Genomic DNA, 22501 nt, shown 5'->3' with positions numbered 1-22501 from the left:
GGACTAGGATTCCTCTTTCCATCAAAAGGAGAAGAGGATGAAGCTGGTGGATTTGCACTTTTTTTTTTTAATGCATTAAGGTGTAGGGGAAGAGCAGGCAGAGCTAGCTAGCTAGACGATAGATGATAGATAGATAGATAGATAGATAGATAGATAGATAGATAGATAGATAGATAGATAGATAGATAAGCATTAACAAATAGCCATTGTGCCTAACAGTGATCAACAACCCATCTTCAATGAATTTATTGAGTCTCCTTTTAAAACTCTCTAAATGAGTAACCATTATCATATTTGAAGACACTGGAATCTTTTCTAGTTTTCCCAGAACATGGACTAGTCCTGTTCCCTATAAAAATGTCTTAAATTAAAATCAAATCCACATGTGAAAAAACAGCAATCTAAAGAAGTTTTTATTTTGCAGCCCAGCCCATTTTGGAATGAATTCGTCTTCCGGGGTGTCTGGAGGCAGGAAATAATCAACTGACAATGTATAGGGGTACAAAGCTTTTTAGTTTTCATCGGCCTGGGGACTCCACCCACCCCCCCAGCCTTGTCTTTTAAAATTATATTGGAAGTGTTGATAAAACATATTTTTTGTTGAACTCCTTTCCATCTTTGTTGGTGTCAAGTGTACACAGAGTTCAGTTTTAACTGGAGACAGTGGAACTGCATGTTCTGAAGAATTTATTGTTGTGAATTATAAAATGTACCCATTTTCACAGTTTTAGCATATTTATGAGATATCTTTTAAGCTCCAGATGATTTGTATGAAAACATTTTACTTTTTCCCCCTTTTTTGTTTTGTTGGTAATAATTTCTCGAGTATCTTGAATATTAAAATGCAGTGCATGATGTTGTTTATCTCTTCCTGTCAAAATCATATCGACTCCTTTTGTCTTTCTAGAACTAAACCAAATGTTCCCAAATTTATCTTGGCTCCTAGAATACATTATTCAGATTGAAGAATGCTATTTATTGCAACCAGAACACTCTCTCTCTCTCTCTCTCTCTCTCTCTCTCTCTCTCTCTCTCTCTCTCTCTCTCTCTCTCTCTCTCTTTGTTCTTTGGACTTCCAATTACTTTTTAAAGGGAGCACGGTGGTTATTAGGCTGCATCCAAGTTTATGCATTCTAAATTTTGTTGCCAGTGGTTGAAAACGTGCCAAGTTTTTACTGAGAGAACAAAGGAAAAAGTATTTGTGTCTCAGGGACTTTTGCAAATAATCCTGTACGATAGCAGGAGAAGGATGTGGATATCAGCAATGTACAAATTCATCATCACTTCTCTTTTCTAAGGATCAGTTGCTCCCCAAAGACTCACACAACTGATTCATTCAGTTAAAAAGTTTCATCCTATTTTTCTAGTGTTTGCACACTTTCCTAAGCAGCTGATAATAAGTGAAACCAAGGCATGAGAGCAATTTATTCTAAAATGTGTAATAATAAGCTAATTAATATACAATGTGGTATGTAGGTGTGCATTATATGTGATATAAATAATATGTAATAGAGTACTCTCAGAACCATTGTACCACATCTTTAAAAAATCCTGGAATATCAGGGAATTACCTGAGGATTGGATAAGAGCTGATGTGGTTCCCATCTTCAAAAAAGGAAGAAAAAAATAACTCCAGACCCAGGAAATTACAGACCAATCAGCCTAACACCAATACCTGGGAAGATACTGGAAACAATAATAAAAAACAGATCTGTGAACATCTAGAAACTAATAAAGTTAGAACTAAAAGCCAACATGGCTTTATTAAAAACAGATCATGCCAAACCAATCTTATTTCCTTCTTTGATAAAGTGACTAAACTAGTAGATCAGTGAAATGCTGTAGACATAGTATACTCAGACATTCGACAAAGTAGACCACAACCTACTTCTTGGTAAACTAGAAACATGTGGGATAGACAGCATCACCACCAGATGGATTTGTAACTGGCTGACAAACCATACTCAACATGTCATCCTTAATTGTACTACATGGAGGGAAGTGAGCAGTAGGGTACCGTAAGGCTTCATCTTAGGCCCAGGACTCTTCAATATCTTCATAAATGACTTAGATGAGGGAATAGAAGAAGAGCTCATCAAATTTGCAGATGATGCTACGCTGGCAGGAATAGCCAACACCCCAGAAGACAAACTCAGGATCCAAAAAGATCTTGACAGACTTGAACAATGGGCCCTATCCAACAAAATGAAATTTAATGTAGAGAAAAGCAAGGGTTTACACTTAGGCAGGAAAAACCAAAGGTACAAGTACAAATTGGGCGAAACCTGGCTCAAAAACAGTCACTGTGAGAGGGACCCTGGAGTCCTAGTGAATGATCACTTAAATCACTTAAAAGAAGAAATAGGGGAGACATGATAGCAGTATTCCAGTATCTGAGGGGCTACCACAAAGAAGAGGGGGGGGTCAAACTATTCACCAAAGCACCTGAAGGCAGGATAAGAAACAATGGTTGGAAACTGGTCAAAGAGAGAAGCAACCTGGAATTAAGGAGAAACTTCCTAACAGTGAGTACAGTCAACCAGTGGAACAGAAGTTGCCTTCAGAAGTTGTGGGTGTTTCATCACTGGAGGTTTTTAAGAAGAGACTGGACAGCCACTTGTTGGAATGGTGTACAGTTTCCTGCCTGAGCAGGGGGCTGGACTAGAAGACCTCCAAGGTCCCTTCCAGCTCTATTCTGATTGATTGACCATCCTTAAAATCATATGTCATCATGCTGGCGTTAACTGTTGCAGAGAAGCAGGAGAAACTGCTGAAGTGTGTGTGGAGGGAGATGGGTCAGGAACAAGACAGGCAGACTGACTGGCTGTAATGTTGAAGAGATGACACACACACACACACACACACACAGAGACCATGAAGTTTATAAATTTGATTGCAAAACTATTTTTAGTACCATTGTAAATGCAAACAGTTGCTGCCTGTGGCTGTCAGTAAACGAGGACCACCTATTGCACAATGCAAACATCACAACAACAATACAAAATGGGATGAGATTTGATCACAGAGAGGAGTCCATTATTGAGATAAGGACTTAGCAATTGAATATTTGTCCTTGCAAAATACAAACAGAACGATGCATGACTTTTGTTTAAAAGGAAAAGAAAGAAGAAACACTTCTTTTCTAGGCTTGAATTCATGCCAGCCAGGCACTGGGGCTTATTTTTTCAGATGTTTGTGGTCCCATGCCAATCAAAACACAGAATGAGAAAAACGATTTTATAATGTTCATAGATTCAAAGCACCCTGGCCCCCTCTCCTTCAAGCAGCAGGACTCAAGTGTTTGAGAAATTCAGGCTGTATTATGCTTAGACAGAAAGCAAATTCAGTAACAACCAAAATGCATCAATGAATAAGTGAAAAGCTTAAGGTCTCATAACAAAGACGAATAAGGAATTTGAACATTATTTGAATAACAGACAGAAAACATGGGGAAAAAAAGAATAAATCATTGCGTTGAACAAAACACGGAAGCAGGGAGAAGCAAAGCTATTAAGCATGAGAAGGACCTCATCTTCTTGATGCAAGGTTTCTAAATGATTTCTGGAGAGAACCACTTTAGCAGAGGAACTTATCTGCAAAATCATTTAGCAATAAAAAAAAGTGTACACAAAGCCCCAGGTTGAGTTATGGTGTGGGAGGAAACCCAATTTGTCACTCTGAAAGGTTCTTGGATCCAAAGCTGATGCATAACTAAAGAAAAAGAGAATAAATTAAACCTAAACCCAGTTAGAACTAATGCTGGGCTATCAGATCGAGACAAAAAAATACAAGATTTTGGATTTAAACATGAAATTAAAGACACATATAATGTTGCCCATTTTAATGAAAAAGGAAGGATAACCAAAGATAACTGAGCTGCCATATTTAGGAGTTAGTAGAAACCATCTGGGTTGTACCAGGAGCACCTGCACCTACTCAGAAGAATCCCAAAAGGAAGCATAAAATATTAATATTAATGGAATTGATGACAGTGGACACTTGGAAAGGGTTAATGAAAGGGCATCTGAGGACCTGACACAGCACTGGGTTCAGGAGAGGCTGCTGAGACACCATCACACCCAGTTCCAGACTTGACATTAAGACAATCTCGATTATCAAGGAAGGAACACGTTGTATGGCTAACGCAAAGGGTGGGCCTGGCCCCAAAACACGGAGAGGAGAACGGGGACTGCCGTCAGCCAAGCCTCAGAAATGAAGAAATGGGATCCTTTCCCAAAAGCCAAATTTAGAATCTAATAGAGCCACCAAAGAGCAAAAAAAAATTCCTAAATTGTGTTGAGATCCCGGTGATTCCTGATTTACAGTTGTACTGGAGCCTATGCGTTACGATCACAAATTGCAATGGTCGTTAAGGGAGGCACCCACAGGATTGCCCCATTGAACAACACTATAGGAAATCGGTTGATTGCCTTAATGTGTGAGTGGTCATTTCGATCTAGATATACCCTGGTATTTGTACAAAACGATGAACTGAGAAATGAGTGCAAATTTTCCATGATGGTAGCAATTAAATGTACCGTGGTGTGCTGGGTGCTCTCTGAGCTTGATGGTTTATGTTCCATTACCCAACTAGGTAACATCATCAGACCGAGTGAGTGTAGGGTTTGGTCCCTGTTTATATATACCAGCTTGCCCTGCCACACAGGGCCCATATAGTAGAATAGCAGTTTGCTCCCTATAAAAACAGGGAACAAACTCCACAATTGCTAGCACTGATGCGTTACCTGGCTGGAAACATCTGCAAGGAATCAGCCAAGCTCAGAGAGCATCAAGAACTCCACAGTTCCACCTTGAACTTCAAATAGTCTTTTCTATTGATGCTAAAAGTTCTGTTTGAAACTGCCGTAGAGTTCTAAAAATAGTAGTAGCAGGACCCAGAGATGGCCATGTGCAAATGATGGCTCTGGGTTTAGTTTTTGTTTTCTAAAAAAACAGAAATAGGGTTCTTATTGTATGTATGGGTGGCTCTGTCTTGTTCACGTGCTGGCATCTGTGAAACTATATAGCTGGGCTGCTGATGCTCTGAGGTGGCTCAAGAAATGATAATAGGGATCTAAAAATAAATATGACACGCAACAATTAAGTGATGGCCAGAAGGATGGCAGCAATAATAACATTACAATTATAAAATAAGTGACAATAGAGGAGGGAGAAGATGCAATGAAAAGACATTTTGCTACTCATGAATGAAGCAGCTGTTCGATGAACATGTGTTAGAATTAGCAAGGCGCAGCCAGTCCCTTGAGGAAATAATTCCTAGCTGGGGGGCACTAGGAATGCATTAAATAAAACTATTGCCCCATTTGAAAAAAAAAACCACTTAAAGTAATGTTGTGCATCGTATTTTTAGTACTTTCCAGATACAAGTACATTGGCTATATCTGAAAAGAAAAAGTTGCCCGGACAGTTGAACATGGAAATCATTTCTTCAGGAAATCAGAAAAATGCACCTCCGACTAATATAATCATAAATAATTTTTGCTCCTGATTCAAACCATAATTGTTTTTGAAACTTTTGTGCCCTTGAAAATACACTCATGTTCTACACAACCAAGGAGTAGATTTCAGGACCCGGAAAGAACTAACTCAGAGTTATAAAACTTTCCTACTTTACTAAACTGCACAGCTTGATGGCCTAAAATGGTGAAACTGTAATCAAGAAGCGTTTGTACTACAATCTCCTCTGGATGCAGTTGGAAGGCTTGTAAACCATATGCCTGCCTTTGACAGCATGCACCGATGAATTTATAGGATTTGACAGCTTCGCGGAGAATGAGTGAGTGAATGCCTTGGCAGCTAGACAACCTTCCCTTGTGGAGGTGCAGAGTCCCAGATGGTGAAGAGAGCCACACGGATGGTCATCCCAGCACACCCTGCCTGAGAATCCGGGGTGGGCTCAATCCAGCTTCTTTGCATTCTTCTCTTCATGATCTTAGTAGAACCACGCAACTGAAAATAACTCAAAACTTCAGTTTTGTAACTTATATCTCAAGAAAAAAAAATAAAAAGATTTGTGTCTGGGTGTAAGTGACAAGCTTAACACAATCAGCACCAAAATTCAAAATTTTGGAGAGTTCCCAGGGCCCAGGACTCCAGCAACTAAGTGTGAACCAGGTTCAGTTTTAATTGTCTACAATCCTCCGATCTTACTCCAAGGTACGATGGGAAAATTAAACGGCAGCCTACAATGATCCAATTTTTTAATTCACTGTGCAATATTGCTGCACGGCCCCCAAAATTCATCAGGAAGGTTGCAGGATGCTCTGCTGGCCGAGACAGATTTTTTTCCCCAACAATCTGCATTAAACTGAAACTCATTAAAGATGAACTGGTTAAAAAAAAAAACATACAGCAATTGAAGATTAGAAGGACAACAGCAGTAAAAATGAAAAAAATCATCTTGTGTTTTCAGGTGCTTTGATTTTTAAGGCCATGTTAGAGGATGTATTTGCCTTTTATAAACAAGGCAGGGGTGGGTCAGAAGCTCAGGGATAGTTTGGCTCAAAATGCAATTGAAATGATATTAGGAACATCCCCATTTTAAAACTATTTCCTCTTTTTTAAAAATATTTACTTTCAGACTACCAAATATCACAGTTCCTAGAGGGTGTATAAATGCCAAAAAAAAGAGAGTAATAATGGAAAAGAAAAGATTTAAAGGGTTAGAAAAATTGAAACACCAGTATAGGCTAAGAAAGATATGTTTTGAAAGTCTGGGTCTACCATCATCAATTTTTCTGCTGCTTCCACTGTTTATCCCTGACCTTGGGAAAGCTGTTGAGGAATGAAGTTCTTCAGACCTGAAGGCAGCAGAACTTGGTCAAGCAGAAACAGAGCATCAGTATATCTCAGGCAGGAGCCAGGATGGGTAATGGTTAAAGCACCAGAGTAGAAATCAGGAGACTGTAAGATCAAGTCCTACATGAAGAAGAAAAGGAAGTCAACCTATTCTCCAAAGCACCAGAAGGCAGGACAAGAAGGCAGGACAACGGATGGAAACTAATCAAGGAGAGAAGCAACCTGGAATTCAGGAGAAACTTCCTAACAGTGAGGACAATTAACTGGTGGAACAGAAGTTGCCTCCAGAAGTGGTGGGTGCTCCATCACTGGAGGTTTTTAAGAAGAGACTGGACAGCCACTAGTCTGAAATGGTCTAGGGTCTCCTGCTTGAGCAGGGGGTTGGACTAGAAGACTTCCACAATCCCTTCCAGCTCTGTTATTCTGTTATGAGGCACAAATCCAGCTGGGTGACCATGCTCCAGTTGCTTTCTCTCCGTCTTAGAAGGCCACTTCTGGAGGAAAAAAAAAACCTTGCCAAGAAAACTGCCAGGTCTTGCCCAGGCAGTCACCAGGAATCAAAACTGACTCCAAGGGAGAAACAAACACACACCTACACAAAATTTGGATCAGGTAATTTGGATCAAGTAGGCTTTTCAGAATCCGTGAGCCCTTCAGCAGCTCTCTGGAGCATCCCAAGCACTTCCCTGGCAGAATCTCATTAATCCTTGCTTAATCCACGTAAGTCATCCGGGAATCTCAACAAATGTTAGGAGGAAGCCTGACCTGCTGGTGAGCGGCCTGCATGCCAAACGGACTCTACATTTCTGAAGTCCATCAAAAGATTCCTCTGTCTTTTCTTCTCCCTGTGACGCAAAGATGCCTATTTTAAAGTACGTTGCCTCATCTCTGGTCCACTGAAAAAGCATCTTAAAGTTGTGTATAATTTAGTTGCGTTTAGTTGTCTAAAGGCTTCTGAAACAATACGATCTGTCCAGCTTAGTTACAGAATAGAGTTGGAAGGGATCTTGGAGGTCTTCTAATCCAACCCCCCCTACTCAAGCAGAAGACCCTAAACCAGGGGTGTCAAACTCGCAATGTCACAACTTTTTCCCCACTGCCAGCAATGGGGTGGGTGCAGTTTCAGCGTGACACATCTGGCCCATGGACCAGCAGTTTGACACCCCTGCCCTAGACTATTCCGGACTGCTGCTGGTATGCGTGTGCACACACACACCTTCAAGTTGCGATCTTAACCCTATGTGGCCCTTTTGTGGCCCTGAGCCACAGGAGAGAAGAGATAGCTGGCCTCTGCAGGGTGTCAGTGCTGGCTTCATGCGAGCTCCTTTTGTGCACAGGTTTAGTACTGTTTTGAAAAAGTGCTAGACCTGGAATAAAAAAAATACACAGTACAGTTCTTTGTTTGGGTCAGTATCAGTCCTCTGGTTCATGGTGGCCAGCTTAAATTAGGAAGGAAAGTTGGTGTTAATATCCAGCTTGAGAATGCAAATAAAACTCCAGGTTCATTCCGTTTCCGAAAATCTTACTGTTTATTGAATACACGGCAGGGTAATGTTGAAGCAAAACTAACTCTGAGGTTCCCAGAAACCAATTCATAGAATTAAACAATAATTTCCCCAGCCAAACCCCCAACCAGGGCTGGCTGGGGAATTCTGGGAGCTGAAGTCCACACGTTTTAAAGTTGCCGAGGATGAGAACCACTGAATTAGCGAACAACACAGTGTCCCATTCAGCCCGCCTCCTCAAGGTGTGCCATTTCATTCCACAAGAAGTTATTTCACAATCCAGATTTGACCCTCTTGGTCTGCCTGTAATGGCACAAGCCGGCTTTCCTAACAGCCGGGAGGCTGAGCCATGGCAATCAGTAGGCAACGTGCAAAACTGCGCTGGATCAATTTGCCAGCCAATTTGCAATGACGCATTCATTACCTGGTGATTATCGGAGTAACTTAACACAACTGGCTTCCTCCAGGCCTGGCAGGGCAGTTTGAGAAAAACGATTTAAATCAGCTCCAGTTGCAAAACCCACCCCAGCCTTTCGGAACAGTTTTTGCAAAAACCTATGCAGCCTGGGGGACATTAGTGGGGCGCAAAGTCACACTGACCTTATCCAGAGTGTGTAAATTTTTAAGAGAAATGTTTATAGGCAGAGTATGTTTCCTGTTCTATTCTAGGCTAGTTTTTTTCTGACTGCAAACACGGTTTCTTAATGGGTATAAAGTTAATTAGACCAGGCAAGAGCTGCTTTGCTGCTGATGTGATTTCTGAAGTCTCCAGTATAAATTTTGCTTTTTTTGCAGCCCACTGCTGGTTGTAATGTGAATATTAAGTGATGCCCTCCAGGATTGGCGGCGATTATAACACAATCAAGGTCTGTGCACCAATTACTAGCTTAATCACGGGGAGAGAAATGGAGTTGGAAAGATCACACGTGCCCTGTAATGTTGGCTTAGAGCTGGACTCTTCAACTTTTGAAACACGGAAGTGACAGCTGCACCGTTGTTTCATATCGCACGTCTCCAGTGAAGTTGTGGCTTGTTTTTGCTGTGATTCTTGGCCGTGTCTCCTCTCACTTGGTGCCAGCCCCTGAGCCCGGCTTCCCTCCAAATAGGGGAAGGGCCCCCACCCCGATGATCTTACGAAACCTGGCCCCGGGTGTCTGTGGTGTCTTGTGTTTTCCCTGGAAGTAGACAACCTTTCTCTTATTGAATACAGGTAGTGTCCAACTTATGACACAACTGATCCCAAAGCTTCCACTGCTAAGCAAGGCAGTTTTTAAATGAGTTTTGCTCCATTTTGTGACCTTTTTTGCCACACCTGTTAAGCACATTCCTGCAATTCTTAAGTGAATCACGAGGTTGTTAAGCAAATCTGCCTTCCTCCCTTGACTTGGCTTGTCGGAAGACAGTTGGAAAGGTCATGAAAGGTGATCATGTGGCCCCAGGAAGGTGCAACTGTCATAAGTACATGCCAGTGGCCAAAAGGCTGTATGGATGTTGCAATGGCCATAAGTGTGAGGACCAGTCATAAGTCACTTTTTTCAGTGCCACTGTAAGTTTGAACAGTCACTAAATGAATGTAAGTCAAGGACTACCTGTGTGCTAAAAATATATATATATAATGGACAAATTGACCAGATTAAACTATAAATTGGTTTAATCTAGTCTGATGTCCAGTTCAAGAACTTTCTTTCTTTCTTTCTTTCTTTCTTTCTTTCTTTCTTTCTTTCTTTCTTTCTTTCTTTCTTTCTTTCTTTCTTTCTTCCTTTCTCTCTCTCTCTCTCTCTTCCTTCCTTCCTTCCTCCCTTTCCTTCCCAATATCCAACAATAGTCTCTGTTGTTATGCAGACTGGTCTTTCTCTCAGCATCAAAATTAGGACAGTTTTTTTCATTATCATCAAGTAAGCCCAACAAGGTTAGAAATTCATGGCTAGAGGCTGAACAATTAAAACTTTAAAACTAACTAGCATAGTAGTAACCTTTGTTGTGGATGCCTAGAGATCAAAACTTTAAAAAAAAAAGGTGACTGCATAAGCCTCTGCTAAACAAAGGAGGAGGTGTTGCCTTCACGGTCTCTCTGCTTGTGTGTGTGTGTTTAGGGTCGTGGTGGGAGTCATGCAGTCTTAAGAGGATGAAAAAATCCTGCCTCCCCTCCTTCCCGGCCAGGGATAACCGAGCACATCTGGACCTGAGCAGGTTGGGGAAGCTCGATCCAGGGTGCCTTAAGTGCTGGTGTTGCATTATTGATGCCCTTGGCTCGCCTCCGGAGGTTTTGCCTGCAGAAGAGAAGTGAGGCCATAAATCAGCCAAGCCAAGAGCCAAGTTAGAGGAGAGCAGAGCCCGAGTGCTTATTGAAGTTGCAGAACCCGGAAGGCGAAGAACGGGCTCGGCCAGGAACTGAAGAGGGAACAGGAAGGAGCCGATGGCCACAGGCCTGAAATCGGGGCCGGGCCAGGCTGGTTCTGGAGCAAGAGCGGAGAGCCTGAGGTCTCCGAGCACTGAATGGACGGAGTTCGCAAAAAAGCTGCCTTGCTCCTCTTCGGTCTGGGGTGGAAGGCACACCCCCCCCAGCCCCACAGACGGGCCACAGCCTGGGGGAAGCGCACAGGGCAGTTGGGCCGAGGGAAGAAGGGCGCACTCTTTTTCTGGGGTGCCCCTTCTTCAATTTGCCCGGTATTTCTTGGCAAGCAGTAAAACCAAGACTGTGGGGAGACTGTGTGAAAGCGGGAATCTGAGTGTCCCAGGAAGGTCCAGGAGAACTCGGGAAAAGAGGCTCTGGGATAAGCACTAGCTCCTTTTTTCTAGCCTCTTTTTCCTCTTCTATGATCATTAGAGGTGCTCTAGTGGCCATCCCAAATTCTGATGGGTCACGGCATGTCCCAAGACAGGCTGTCTGGGGAATTCTGGGAGTTGAAGTCCACACACCTTCACGTCTTCAAAGTTGAGAAACGCAGCCCGTCTGCTTTGCAGGTAGAGCATGCAGATAACAAAGAAGAGAAAGGACGCCACCTTCCCCTACCTGGAAGAAAGCGAAAAGTAATGAACAGCTGGTTCTCCGTGCTGCTGGTAGCTTTGTGGGAGGAAAGAAAGGCGAACGGAGGCGGCACCACCTCCAAATACCGTTTTGCTGGCAGCTCATTGGACTAAGAAATCCTTATTCATTCCCGTGTCCTGATGCACCCATCTGAAGACCAAATAAAACAAATCCATTTCTTCCAGCAGGTTTCCCCAGGGATTCTTGCCTAAACTCCTTGATATGTGAAGTTTCTAAAAAAAAAAAAAAAAAACCCAGCTTGCCAGACTCTTTAGATAATAATGGTCACCAGATTTGGAACAAGCCAATCCAGTGTTATCTTGCTTTCTGTATCTCAGTTCAAATTCTTTCTAGGGTTTGGCGGAGGGAATCTTGGGATTCTTCCCTGAACAAGCCAGGTGGAGGCTGGACAGGCATCGGGGTTTGAAGCCCTTTAGAGAACAGGAAGTTAGAGTCGGGGACTCAAAGGGCTCCTTCCCGCAAGATGTCTCTGGGATTCAGTTATCAAACATGGAACAGAGACCAAGTTTCCAGCACACACCTTTAATCTTGAATGAGACGCTGGCGAGAGAGTTTTCATGGCAGGGCCGGTAGACATCACAGCACCTTTGGAATTTTGGTATTTCTGGGGGACACAATTGTTCCTCTGGGACTTGCTGCCCTCCGAGTATTTTATCCCTAAAGTTTCAAGGCCTCCCTGTTGTTGCTTTCCCTTTCTCACTCGTTAACCGGAGGTCAAGCTCCCGAAGTTGGCTGAGGAACCCCGTGTTTGGGCAGACTCCTCGGTGTTCTCGCACAATCTTTAAGGCCTCCACGAGGTTCTTGTTTTCGTAGATCATCAAGAAAGCCAGCACCAGGGTGGCTGAGCGGCTTATCCCCATGGCACAGTGAACCAATACTTTGCCTGCAAATAAGAAAGTAATATGGTTAAGATACGTCCCCACATCTAGGCAATACAAGGTCTTCCTAGAATTGTGGGAAATGCTGTAAATCTGTGTCACAATCCTATTTTTTGTTCTTTTTTTTTTAACATGGTCACCTCTGACAAAATCATCTATCCTGTGCTAATAAATAATGATGACATCTGGAGAGTTATTGGGATGGTTCCGTCACCCATTAATGTTAGTCATCCATTCGAGGCTTAAGACTTACTAATGTGTACATTCAGCTGACATAGCTGTCATTCGTAGCAGAGGACAGAATGAAGAAGCTTCAGCGGTTTCTTATTCGCCTCCATTTCTTCTTACTTCTACATCCATACTGCATCTTCTCTTTTTCCTTCTGGTATTGTGTAGATATTCTGTATATTGAATTTATTTAATTTCCCTGACAGAATAACAGAGTTGGAAGGGATCTTGGAGGTCTTCTAGTCCAATCCCCTGTTCAGGCAGGAAGCCCTACACCATCTCAGACAAATGGCTGTCTGGTCTCTTCTTAAAAACCTCCAGTCTTGGAGCATTCACAGCTTCTGGAGGCAGGTTGTTCCACTGGTTAATTGTTCTCACTGTCATGAAATTTCTCCTTAATTCTAGGTAGCTCCTCCCCTTGGTTAGTTTCCATCCGTTCCTTGCTGCCCTTGGCTGTTCCTCTCTGCTCTTCCCTGCTATCCCTTCTCCTAAGGCACTTTCTATGGGGCTCCCAAGGAGTCACCCTTTCACAGGTCCCAGGCTGTGGACATTTCCCTACTATCGACTGATCGTGTCTTCACAGCAGCACCCTGCAGTTCTTGAAATAATGGAAAAATTACACTGTTACTTTTGGCACAAGGCTGACTGGATAACTCTGGAAGATGCTATGTTACTTCAGAAATGGCCTGAAAACCTCCTCGCCATTAACAATACCCAGCATAGGGTACATTGGAATAATTTTCTTCTGCCCAGCTTTTCACAGATAAATTCAGGCCTCGGAGCTCTGTAGTCTAACTTTATAACCTACCATGCAAGGCAAGGTCCAGTATAACAAGACTTTAAATAATTTAAAAATGGTCTGCTGCCTTGCTATCATTTACTGCTTAACTGGTTCTATTTTGCTGATGTACGTAGAACAGATGAGGACCCTTCAGTGACTATCTCAAGCGATAACATCATCCGTGCTAGCAAGGGTGGAGTTTACTCCCTGTTATTATTAGATGTTGCAATACAGATTTTGACTGAAATGTAAGGACATGTAAGGTAGGATATATGTACATGTTTTAGAATTTCTGTATTTAAAATGTTTGTGGGCTGTCTTTTTCTTATCCCTTTTCTCGGCAGGGGGTTCTGTAGCTCAGGGGTCCCCAACCCCCAGTCCGTAGACCAGTACCGTGCCACAGCATGCCAGCAACCGGTCTGCACAAGCAAGCAAAGCCCCATCTGTGAGATGCAGGCAGCACACAAAACCACACACCCTCCGGTCCTCAGAAAAACCTCTCTCCACGGAACCGGTCCCTGGTGCCCAGAAGGTTGGGGACCTCTGCTGTAGCTCCCCAGGGTGACATCTGTGATCCCAGGAAGCGAAGTTGTCTGTTCAGGGTCATCTTTGGCCATCCTAGCAAAGCCTGAAGGACTCCTTGATCCTTGCTTTCCATTCCTATCTCATTTTCCTTGCAAGGCAAATTTTATTTTCCAAAATTGAGGAACAAAGACCCCTGAACCCTCCACCTCTTGGGCATTCCTGCTTAGTTGGATCAACTGAGAATAAATTCCTCTGGGGTCTCTGCACCATCCACAGCAGCAGGAGAAGAAACTTGAGTCCTCTCTCTAAATATAGCTACAAAGGAAGATGTTTAGCAAGGAACAAACCCTGGCTTGGAAAAAATGTAGGAAGATTTCTCAACTTAGAGTTAATTTTGTGTTTGATACTCTCTAATTGGGTTGCTTCCAAGCGCTAAACCCAGCATTTGGTTTTTAGATGGAATTTGTGCACTTTTATGTCCTTCTGAAAGGATGAATGTTGACACTCAGAATGTTGGCATTGCAAGTCTGTGTGTTACTAAATGGTGGTGAGACCCCAAATAATATTAAAACTCAACTCAGAAAGTCTTAACTTTGGTGTGTGAATGCCTCAGTTTGGCAAACAAAGGTTTTCCCAAACTAACCCAACAGCTCTAACACAAAGGAGCAGGAACTCTTTGGCTTTGACCAAAATGCCCAGGTCCACTTCTCTGTTCTTCTACTAAGGGACAACCTAGTCCCCCAGTTGAGCCTCTTCTGACACCCCCTCCTGCACTTTTTCAGCTCTTAAATTTCCACTTTTTTTCCCCAGAAAAACACAGGTCATAGGTGAGTAGTCAACTGAAAAAAAGTTCAGAAACTTGCTTTGTTTGTTAAAACAAAAAAACAAAACAAAACATGTGACTCATCTAAGCTAAAGAAAAGTTTGTCTGTCCTGGAAGATTTCTTTGGGAGGAAATAGAGTATCAATATCATAATTTCCGGGAGCTGAGGTCAACTTCTCTTAAAGGTTGAGAAGTCCTACTCTGGCCAATGAAAGAGAAACCAGCTGATGGCAGCTATGCCTCCAGGGAATGTCCTCGTCTGTCCTTCTTGGATGAGAAGTGAAACGTCTTCAAAGAAAAACAAGGAAGTCCATCTCTGGGACAGAGATGTTGGATGGGAGATGATAACCGGGACACCCGAGAAGATGCAGCCCACTCTGTTTACCTCTGGGCGAGTTCAGCGCTGCCCTGATGTATTTAGCCGTTGGGTAGAAGTAAATGCTGAGATCAAACTTGGGATCGTCGTCGGCTTCCACTCCGTAGTAATCAACTGGCAAGTCTCGGTAGAATTTGGCTCCCGTATCAATGTGGAATCGTCCCGCAGCCGCATTCACAATGTGGGAGATGCCCATCCGGCGTAGCTGATCTATATCCCGGGCTATGTACCTGCAAACAAGGGCTAATTTCATTATTCTACATTTCTCCCCACCTTGGAGAGGAGTTGAGTGTTCATGCAGACATTAAAAGGGTTCAGTTGACTTAGTTAACTAAATACAGAGGCTTAAATTTAACCCCCAAAGGACTCTGGCATCCTTGCTGCACCGGTTAACGCTGTAGGGAAACATATATATCTAGGCTCCCTGGTGCTCCTGAGCTTGGTTGATTTTTTACAGATGTTTCATTACCCAACTCGGTAACATCCTACCCAACTAGCACTGATGATGTTATCTACCTGGGTAATGAAATGTCTGCAATAAAATAACTAAGCTCAGAGAGCACCAGGGATGCCACAAATATTCTCTTTTAGAGGAACACACATTCACACATACAAAGATGGTTGGATGTAAAATGTGATCCTACGATTGAAGTTCCTTCCAGCTGAGGCCCCAGTTTCTAAGTAGTGCAATTAAAACCTGCCAAGTCTGTTTTAGAAGAGAAAACTGGTGTAAAACAATTCTATATGCAAATAAAAGACTCTTTTTAAAACACAAAAGCACTTCTTCCAAGTATTGTGTAGAAATGTATCTAACAAAACCTCCCTCTCTCTCTCTCTCTCTCTCTCTCTCTCTCTCTCTCTCTCTCTCTCTCTCTCTCTCTCTCTCTCTCTCTCTTTCTTTCTTTCTTTCTTTCTTCCACCATTGGGAGAAGAAAAGCAGGATTCGGGAATAGTGCTCAGTGATGAGAGATTTTATCTGATTCCATTGTCCCATTTTCAAGAGCTAAACAGGTTGTGCTTTAGGCACCAGGCTTTTAAACAACCACTCAGCCTGGAGCCGGAAAGTCTCGGATGTTTGTATTGCTTTACTTATTGATCCATTTGCTTAAATGCCATAATCGGGTTTTCAGCTGAATGGCGTACAATAAAGTCATAATAAGACCGTGGACACAATTCATAAAAGCACTAATCAAGACCTGCCTAAAAGCAGACAAAGGAATCCTTCCCTTTTATCCCTCTGGGCTGCAACAATCTTGATAGGGCAGGAAAGAGTTAAGAATGTTCTGCATCTCTTTTGCTGCTAATTAGTGATTGGAGGTTTGCAACCCAAATTTGGTAGCCCTGTTGAATTTATGGGAAGGGGGGGGGGGGCAAACAGAGCTGAGAAGAAACAAAAATGAGTAAAAGCATGTCAAGAGTTTTAGGGAATTTTCTTATTGTGCAGCGGGTTGGACTAGATGACCTCCAAGGTCCCTTCCATCTCTGTTATTCTAATAGATGGGAACTATAAACGCATTAGACTAACAAGCATTCGTTTGGTGACCATTGAAAAATGCCAAAACTAGTTCTTGTCGCAGGATCCCCATGTTCAGGTCATCAACTGGGTCAGGAATTGTGGGAGTTGAAGTCCACCAGTCTTAAAGTTGCCAGGTTTGGAGACCCCCGTTCTAGAAAATCATTTGTTCAGCTTCAACCAGTGGGGCAGGGAACCCTTCCCTGCTGCAAGAATTCAGCTGTTGACCTGAAATAGCCTCAAGATGAGCCTCCATGTTTCCAGCTACATCCTTCAATGCTTCTCTTTCTATTGCCCATATTTGCTCTTTCCTTTGATAGAAGGAACTCTTCGCTTCTGTTCTGTGGTCCTGGGAAATCTCACTTGGTCTTCCGAGTGAGCTCTATGCTCTGACACGGCCCTTCCCTCTTCCCTCTGGGAACCCTCGTCTCCCTGCCCATTGGGAGTGTACCACATGTTGCCTAATTTTTATCATCTGTGGTGCTAAACTAGACGTGTTCAGTATCCATGTGGATCACAGTATTAAAACCAGAACAAAGAATAGAGCAGAACAGAACAGAACAGAACAGAACAGAACAGAGTAGAGTAGAGTAGTAGAGTAGAATAGTAGAGTAGAATATAGAATATAGAATATAGAATATAGAGTAGAGTAGAGTAGAATATAGAATATAGAATATAGAATATAGAATATAGAATATAGAATAGAATAGAATAGAATAGAATAGAACAGAACAGAACAGAACAGAACAGAACAGAATAGAATAGAATAGAATAGAATAGAATATAGAATAGAATAGAATAGAATAGAATAGAATAGAATAGAATAGAATAGAATAGAATAGAATAGAACAGAATAGAACAGAATAGAATAGAATGCCACCGGCAAGAGACGGTCCCTCAGAGTAGTCGAAGGTAAACCCGGTGAAGGAGGATGGGGCTTAATTCCAAGGAAGAAGGCTAAGATGGCCAGCCTGCTTGTCCTTCTTCCCCTTTTCTCCCCTTCTCTAAGAGGAAACTTGCAATACTTTTCAGGATCAGCAATGAATGCCCATTCACTTACAAATCTCCAATATAAAGGTTAGGCCAGACTTCGTTGACATTGGCCCGGCAAGGAACAGGTGACCACAACATGCGCTGCAGCTCGCCCAGTTCTGGCGTTTGGTAGCTCTGCCGGCTGCTCAAGGAGCGACTGGATGTTCTTTGTAGCCCGGGGCGTCTCAAGTCGCCTGCATTTAGCGAAGAGTAGGACATTCTGGAAGAGACTGGAAAGAAGAGCTCCTCCATGGAGATCAGTGTGGAACATGTGAGTAAAGGCAAGACATAAAAGGTAGGAGGAGACACGATAGGAAATTGGCTTTGGGGACGAGGAACACACTTTCTGATTGCACGTATGGGCCACGCGCCATTTCATGAAAGCAGGAACCACGGAGGTTGCTGTCCACCTCCTCCAGACCCTCACAGGTCCACCCCTCGCCCTTGTTTTGAAGTTCGGCTTCAAAACTGTCATTTTCCTCCTGCAGCCATCTGAGTGGATGGTTTGCCACACTGCCGTCTGACCTAGTGACAATCCTAGATGCGACTGTCGCAGTGGGTGGCACATCTCGTCCCCACCCTCCGGCACCAGGTCACTGCCCCTTGCAACCGTGTCCTCTAGCTCCTGGGAATTCTGGGAGATGAAGTCCACAAGTCTTAAAGTTGCCAAGGTTGAGGACCCCTGTCCTATATAACATCTTTGTCAATATGATTCTTGTATTCTGTCAATATTAAATCCATATCTAAACCAGCCTGATTTTCAGCTAAATTCGTTTCTATCTCTTCTTTTAAGCCTTCATTTATCAGCTAGTCTACTCTAAAGACTAGATTCTAGGCACATTGTTGCCAAAGATCCTCAAATGCATCCAGAGTTAAAATTTTTTTACTCCATTATGTATTATCAGGAATTCTCTTTTAATTATAATCTTTAATTCTATCTGGCTGTTTCTTGTGACCAGCCTTCCAGGTTTTTCCTTATCATGTTTTCCCAAGAAGAGATTGTTTTTTTACATTTAAAGGCAAATCTTTGTAAATTTTAATAAGATTTTAAAGAAACCACAGGGAATATTCTTCTAACTCGCCAAAGTTTTGTTTCCACTCAGTCTGGTCTTTTAGACCATTTAAAAACTGTCCAAAATCAACATTCTAATCACCTTCTTCCTCCTTAATTGCAAGTAAAAAAAGAGTTTTTCTTAAAGTTTTAAGCTTACATAAATTTTTGTGCCAGTGTAATAAAACTTATTTTTCTAACCTTTTGCATGCTAGATGGTAGTAAGTCCTTTTAAAGAACCATTATATTAATCAAAACTTTTCTATAATGTTTTGAAGACATCTAATTAAATTAATACAGGTTACAAACCTCAGTTGAAATTTCTTCAGGAATTTAGAAAAATTGCATAATTATCTCCGGGCCTTTGATAAAAATGATGCAGCATCAAAAAATAATTCCACTTTTTTGTATTGTTAGTGTTAGAGTTACTATAGCAAAATGCTGGAAATAGATTTGTTTAGGTGAATTAATTAATTAATTAACAAATAATCTTGAGTAATCCTTTGAAACGGATGAAATTAAATATATTCCCAAACTGTGCATTTTTAATGCCTGCTCCCTGTGTATTTATTGCTTTATTTTCAATGTTTTGTTGATGCATTGTATTAAACCAACATTAAAAATAATAAATCATACCTTTTTTCTTTGCTGTCTGACTCACTTGCTGTAAAACTAAATTTCAGTTAAAAACTCTCAAAATTATTAACTCTGATCACCCTTTGCAAATTCTCTTATTTGGGCTTGTTGGTTAAGAATGGGGGCAGCTGTCCTTCTGATCAGATTATAATTGTTTTTGTTACTCATTACTTATATGACATGAAAAGGCTATGAATAATCTAAACACGTACTAAATAATACCAGTTTAACATTCTACGGACGGAAGCAGCGCTTGGCTGCAAACAGGATCAAGGAGAGCCCTGGGAAATGGGAACAGATGTTTTAGGCAAGTACTTCAACCAGCTTTGATCAACTTCATTAACATATTCCTGACTTCTTCTTCTTTTGAGCGAAGAAAGAAACCTTGGGTGACTTGAAGGGCAGGGTCCTTTTTTTATCATTTTTATGCAACACTTATAGAAACACACTGGGGCCAACCATAACACAAATGTTGGAGAAATTATAAACTGAATTATTAGCCTGGGGAAAAAAAATCTATCTCTGAAAGAGAATTTTTTTTTCTCAATCCTGCCATAACCCATCCTATCAAATATCCAGTGAGGGTTGATAGCAATCATGTTTCCTGTGGAAATGTTGGATGTGTTCGTCAAATAGGTCATCCAGATTGATTTTTGTTACAAGTCTCTGAAGTGGCTTCACTTATCATAAAATAGATGAGGGAGGCTGAGTCACTTTATGGCTGGGGGCTACGTATAACATTGAAAGAGAGCTGGTAGCTGAAGTGACTAAGATCCTGGGATAAGCCTTTGATTCTCAAAAAAAAAAAAAAATACATTAAGCCTGTTCTATCATTTATGAATGTTTATTCATGAAAAAGAAAGATATATGCCCCACTTACTAGCAACTATAGCCAAAGTGATTATAGACACAATCTTCCATTTCTGGCATATATCCATAACCTTGTTTAATGCTTTAGTCCAGAATATATCTAAGGATCGCTCTTGAACTGAGCTGTTCTGATGATTAATTAATATGTTGCTTATAAACGGAGAGCCAGTTTGGCGTAATGGTTAAAGGCAGCAAACTAGTTACGGGGAGACTGGAAGTTTTCGTCCTATATGAAGAATAGTTGTAGGAACTGGGAATCTCTAGGCCAACGCAGAGAAAATCTAGGGCAAGGGTAGGCAAACTTGGCTCTTTTATGACGTGTGGACTTCAACTCCCAGAATTCCTGAGCCAGCCAAGGTTGCCTACCCCTGATCTAGGGCAGGGGGTTTTCAACCTTGGCAACTTTAAGACTTGTGGACTTCAACTCCCAGAATTCCTCAGCCAGCAAAGCTTTCTTTCTTTCTTTCTTTCTTTCTTTCTTTCTTTCTTTCTTTCTTTCTTTCTTTCTTTCTTTCTTTCTTTCTTTCTAGAATCAGACATATTCAAGCAGTTGCAGTCAGAGCTTCTTTATCTGCCTTCTCTTAATTGCATGCAGGCAATTAAGATAACCATTTTTAGTCCTGGACACAATCAATTCCTTCAGTTCTTTATTCTTAAACGTGATAAAAAAAAATATGGTATAACACCCTTGTCCTTAATATGGAGAATGCACAATTTGAATAAATGTTCTGGTAATTTGTTTGTTTATATACGATATTAAAATTGCTGGCCAGCCCTGGAAGTCTGTCTGCTTAAGATAAAGATGGAGGGCAAGTCCCCACCATCACAGCTTCTCCTGTCTTTCAAAGCATCTTGAAGATGAGCCCTCGTCAGCTTCAAGCTGAACGGGAATCCCAGCAAACGGTCAGCCTGCTCCCCTCTTTTCCAGAGAAAACACTGCTGGACTGCTGCTCTCAACTACATCATTGCTGAGCCCGGAGTAAATGGATCCAGCCGTCGGAGACGGACAATGTCATTAGAGAGGTCAGGAACGGATTCTGGCAAGCTGCAAAGACCTCCTGTGGATGGACCTAACCTGATACTCCCTCTCCTGTTCCTGAAAAGGTTGTGATCCTACAACATGAACGACGGGAAGGCTTCTGCCTGGATGGCCAGAGGCATCACACCAGGAAAGGCATTCAACTTTTTCCCTAGATGGAGATGCAAAGTTATCACTCAGCTCCTGGAACTGTATAAGGAGACCCCCCTCCTACTTAAACACGTATCCTCAAGCTCCTCTTGATCTTCCTCTGTTCTTAGACTGCACTTTTCAGACCCTCTGCCTGGGTTCTCCCCCCACCTACTCAGATACACCGGCCTCACCCCCGTGACCAAGGACACTTTGCTGAGGAGGAACTGGCAGGAACCGAGCCAGCTAATAAGCAGAAAACCACAGCACGCCTTTGCAGTTGTCGTTCAGCTGTTGGGGGAAAGACACCACTCAACCCCATGCGTCCACCCATCTTCGGCAAATATCAGTTTGTCAACAAGCTCGAAAGTACTTGCCTTTTGGGGGGTCCGGCTTCTCCGGCTGCTTGGGACGGTTTTAGATCATGACATTCTTCTGGCGTTTCCTTCTGGGTTGCTGGTTACACAACAGTTTCCCTGCCCTGTTAGCTGCATGTGATTGATTCAACGGCTATTTTTAATGGCGTTAATTATAAACCGTGGTCTGTGTCCCCCCCACCCCCACCCCGGTAGCGGACTTCCAAATATTTCAGGGCGAGAGGCAGCTGGGCCCGCCTTGGAAAGGAGCCCATCTTCTGAAATAGCCTCAGCTCTGGATGACCTTCCAGAGAGCTTCGGGTCTCACGTTCCCACGTGAGGGTGTGGAAGGGACCATTCCAGGAACTGCGAGTTCTCCAGTAGGGAGAAAGCGAACGGGGGGGGGCTGTCATGCGATCCTCCCCCCCCCCCCCCGAACAAAGGCGAGAGTGTTTGAAAGAGAAGGCGGCTTTTGTCTTGCTGCGATACTTTGCATTCCTTTGTCTGCCACATATTAGCCTAAGACTGTGATCATATTTACTAATCAAATCTAGATAGAGCAGCCTCTTGTCAACCCCCTCCCCGTGGGACTCTGGGCTGTGTGGCACACAAGAACAATCCAGATGCAGGGGACTGATCAGGGTCTCAAGTTGAAAATAATATGGGGATCCGGAGTCTCCGGGGAGTTGTGGTTCAAAACACTCAAGGGGTGACGGCAGCCAGGGGATCAAAGCGCCTCTTGGGGCCTGACGCCTATAAAATAAGAGCTGGGGCTTGGATTACACAGTCACGGCTCTGACCCACACCTGCACGGGTGCCCTTGAGGATGACTCCTACAAGAGCAGAGGATCTTTTTTGGAGAGGAGGGGGGGCTTGCCTCCTTCATCCATC

General features: G+C 42.7%; 1 protein-coding gene across 4 annotated transcripts; it reads right to left on the bottom strand.

The window, feature by feature from the left end:
* Nucleotides 1–9237: 9237 nt before the first annotated feature.
* On the bottom strand, nt 9238–21801 carry LOC120306420 (dual specificity protein phosphatase 13-like). 4 transcript variants are annotated; one of them, XR_005556279.1, is made up of 5 exons: nt 21632–21799; nt 17558–17759; nt 14994–15214; nt 11894–12256; nt 9238–11585 (listed from the first exon to the last, which is right to left on the bottom strand). XR_005556279.1 is itself a non-coding variant. In XM_039339630.1 (4 exons), the coding sequence occupies exons 2-4, from the start codon at nt 17626–17628 to the stop codon at nt 12039–12041; spliced, it is 510 nt and encodes a 169-aa protein (XP_039195564.1). In that variant the 5' UTR covers nt 17629–17723; nt 21632–21801; the 3' UTR covers nt 11880–12038. The 4 variants fall into 4 exon arrangements, 2 of the variants coding, with proteins under 2 accessions (XP_039195564.1, XP_039195563.1); XR_005556280.1 differs by having other exon boundaries at nt 9238–11337; XM_039339630.1 differs by lacking the exon at nt 9238–11585 and having other exon boundaries at nt 11880–12256; nt 17558–17723; nt 21632–21801.
* Between the last annotated feature and the right edge of the window lie 700 nt (nt 21802–22501).

Source organism: Crotalus tigris, unplaced genomic scaffold, assembly GCF_016545835.1.
Source record: "Crotalus tigris isolate CLP2741 ecotype Arizona unplaced genomic scaffold, ASM1654583v1 scf7180000017736.1026742, whole genome shotgun sequence".
NCBI classification, from domain to species: Eukaryota; Metazoa; Chordata; class Lepidosauria; order Squamata; family Viperidae; genus Crotalus; species Crotalus tigris.
Note: the sequence above shows the minus strand (reverse complement) of the source record. Positions and strands in the feature narration are given on the sequence as shown.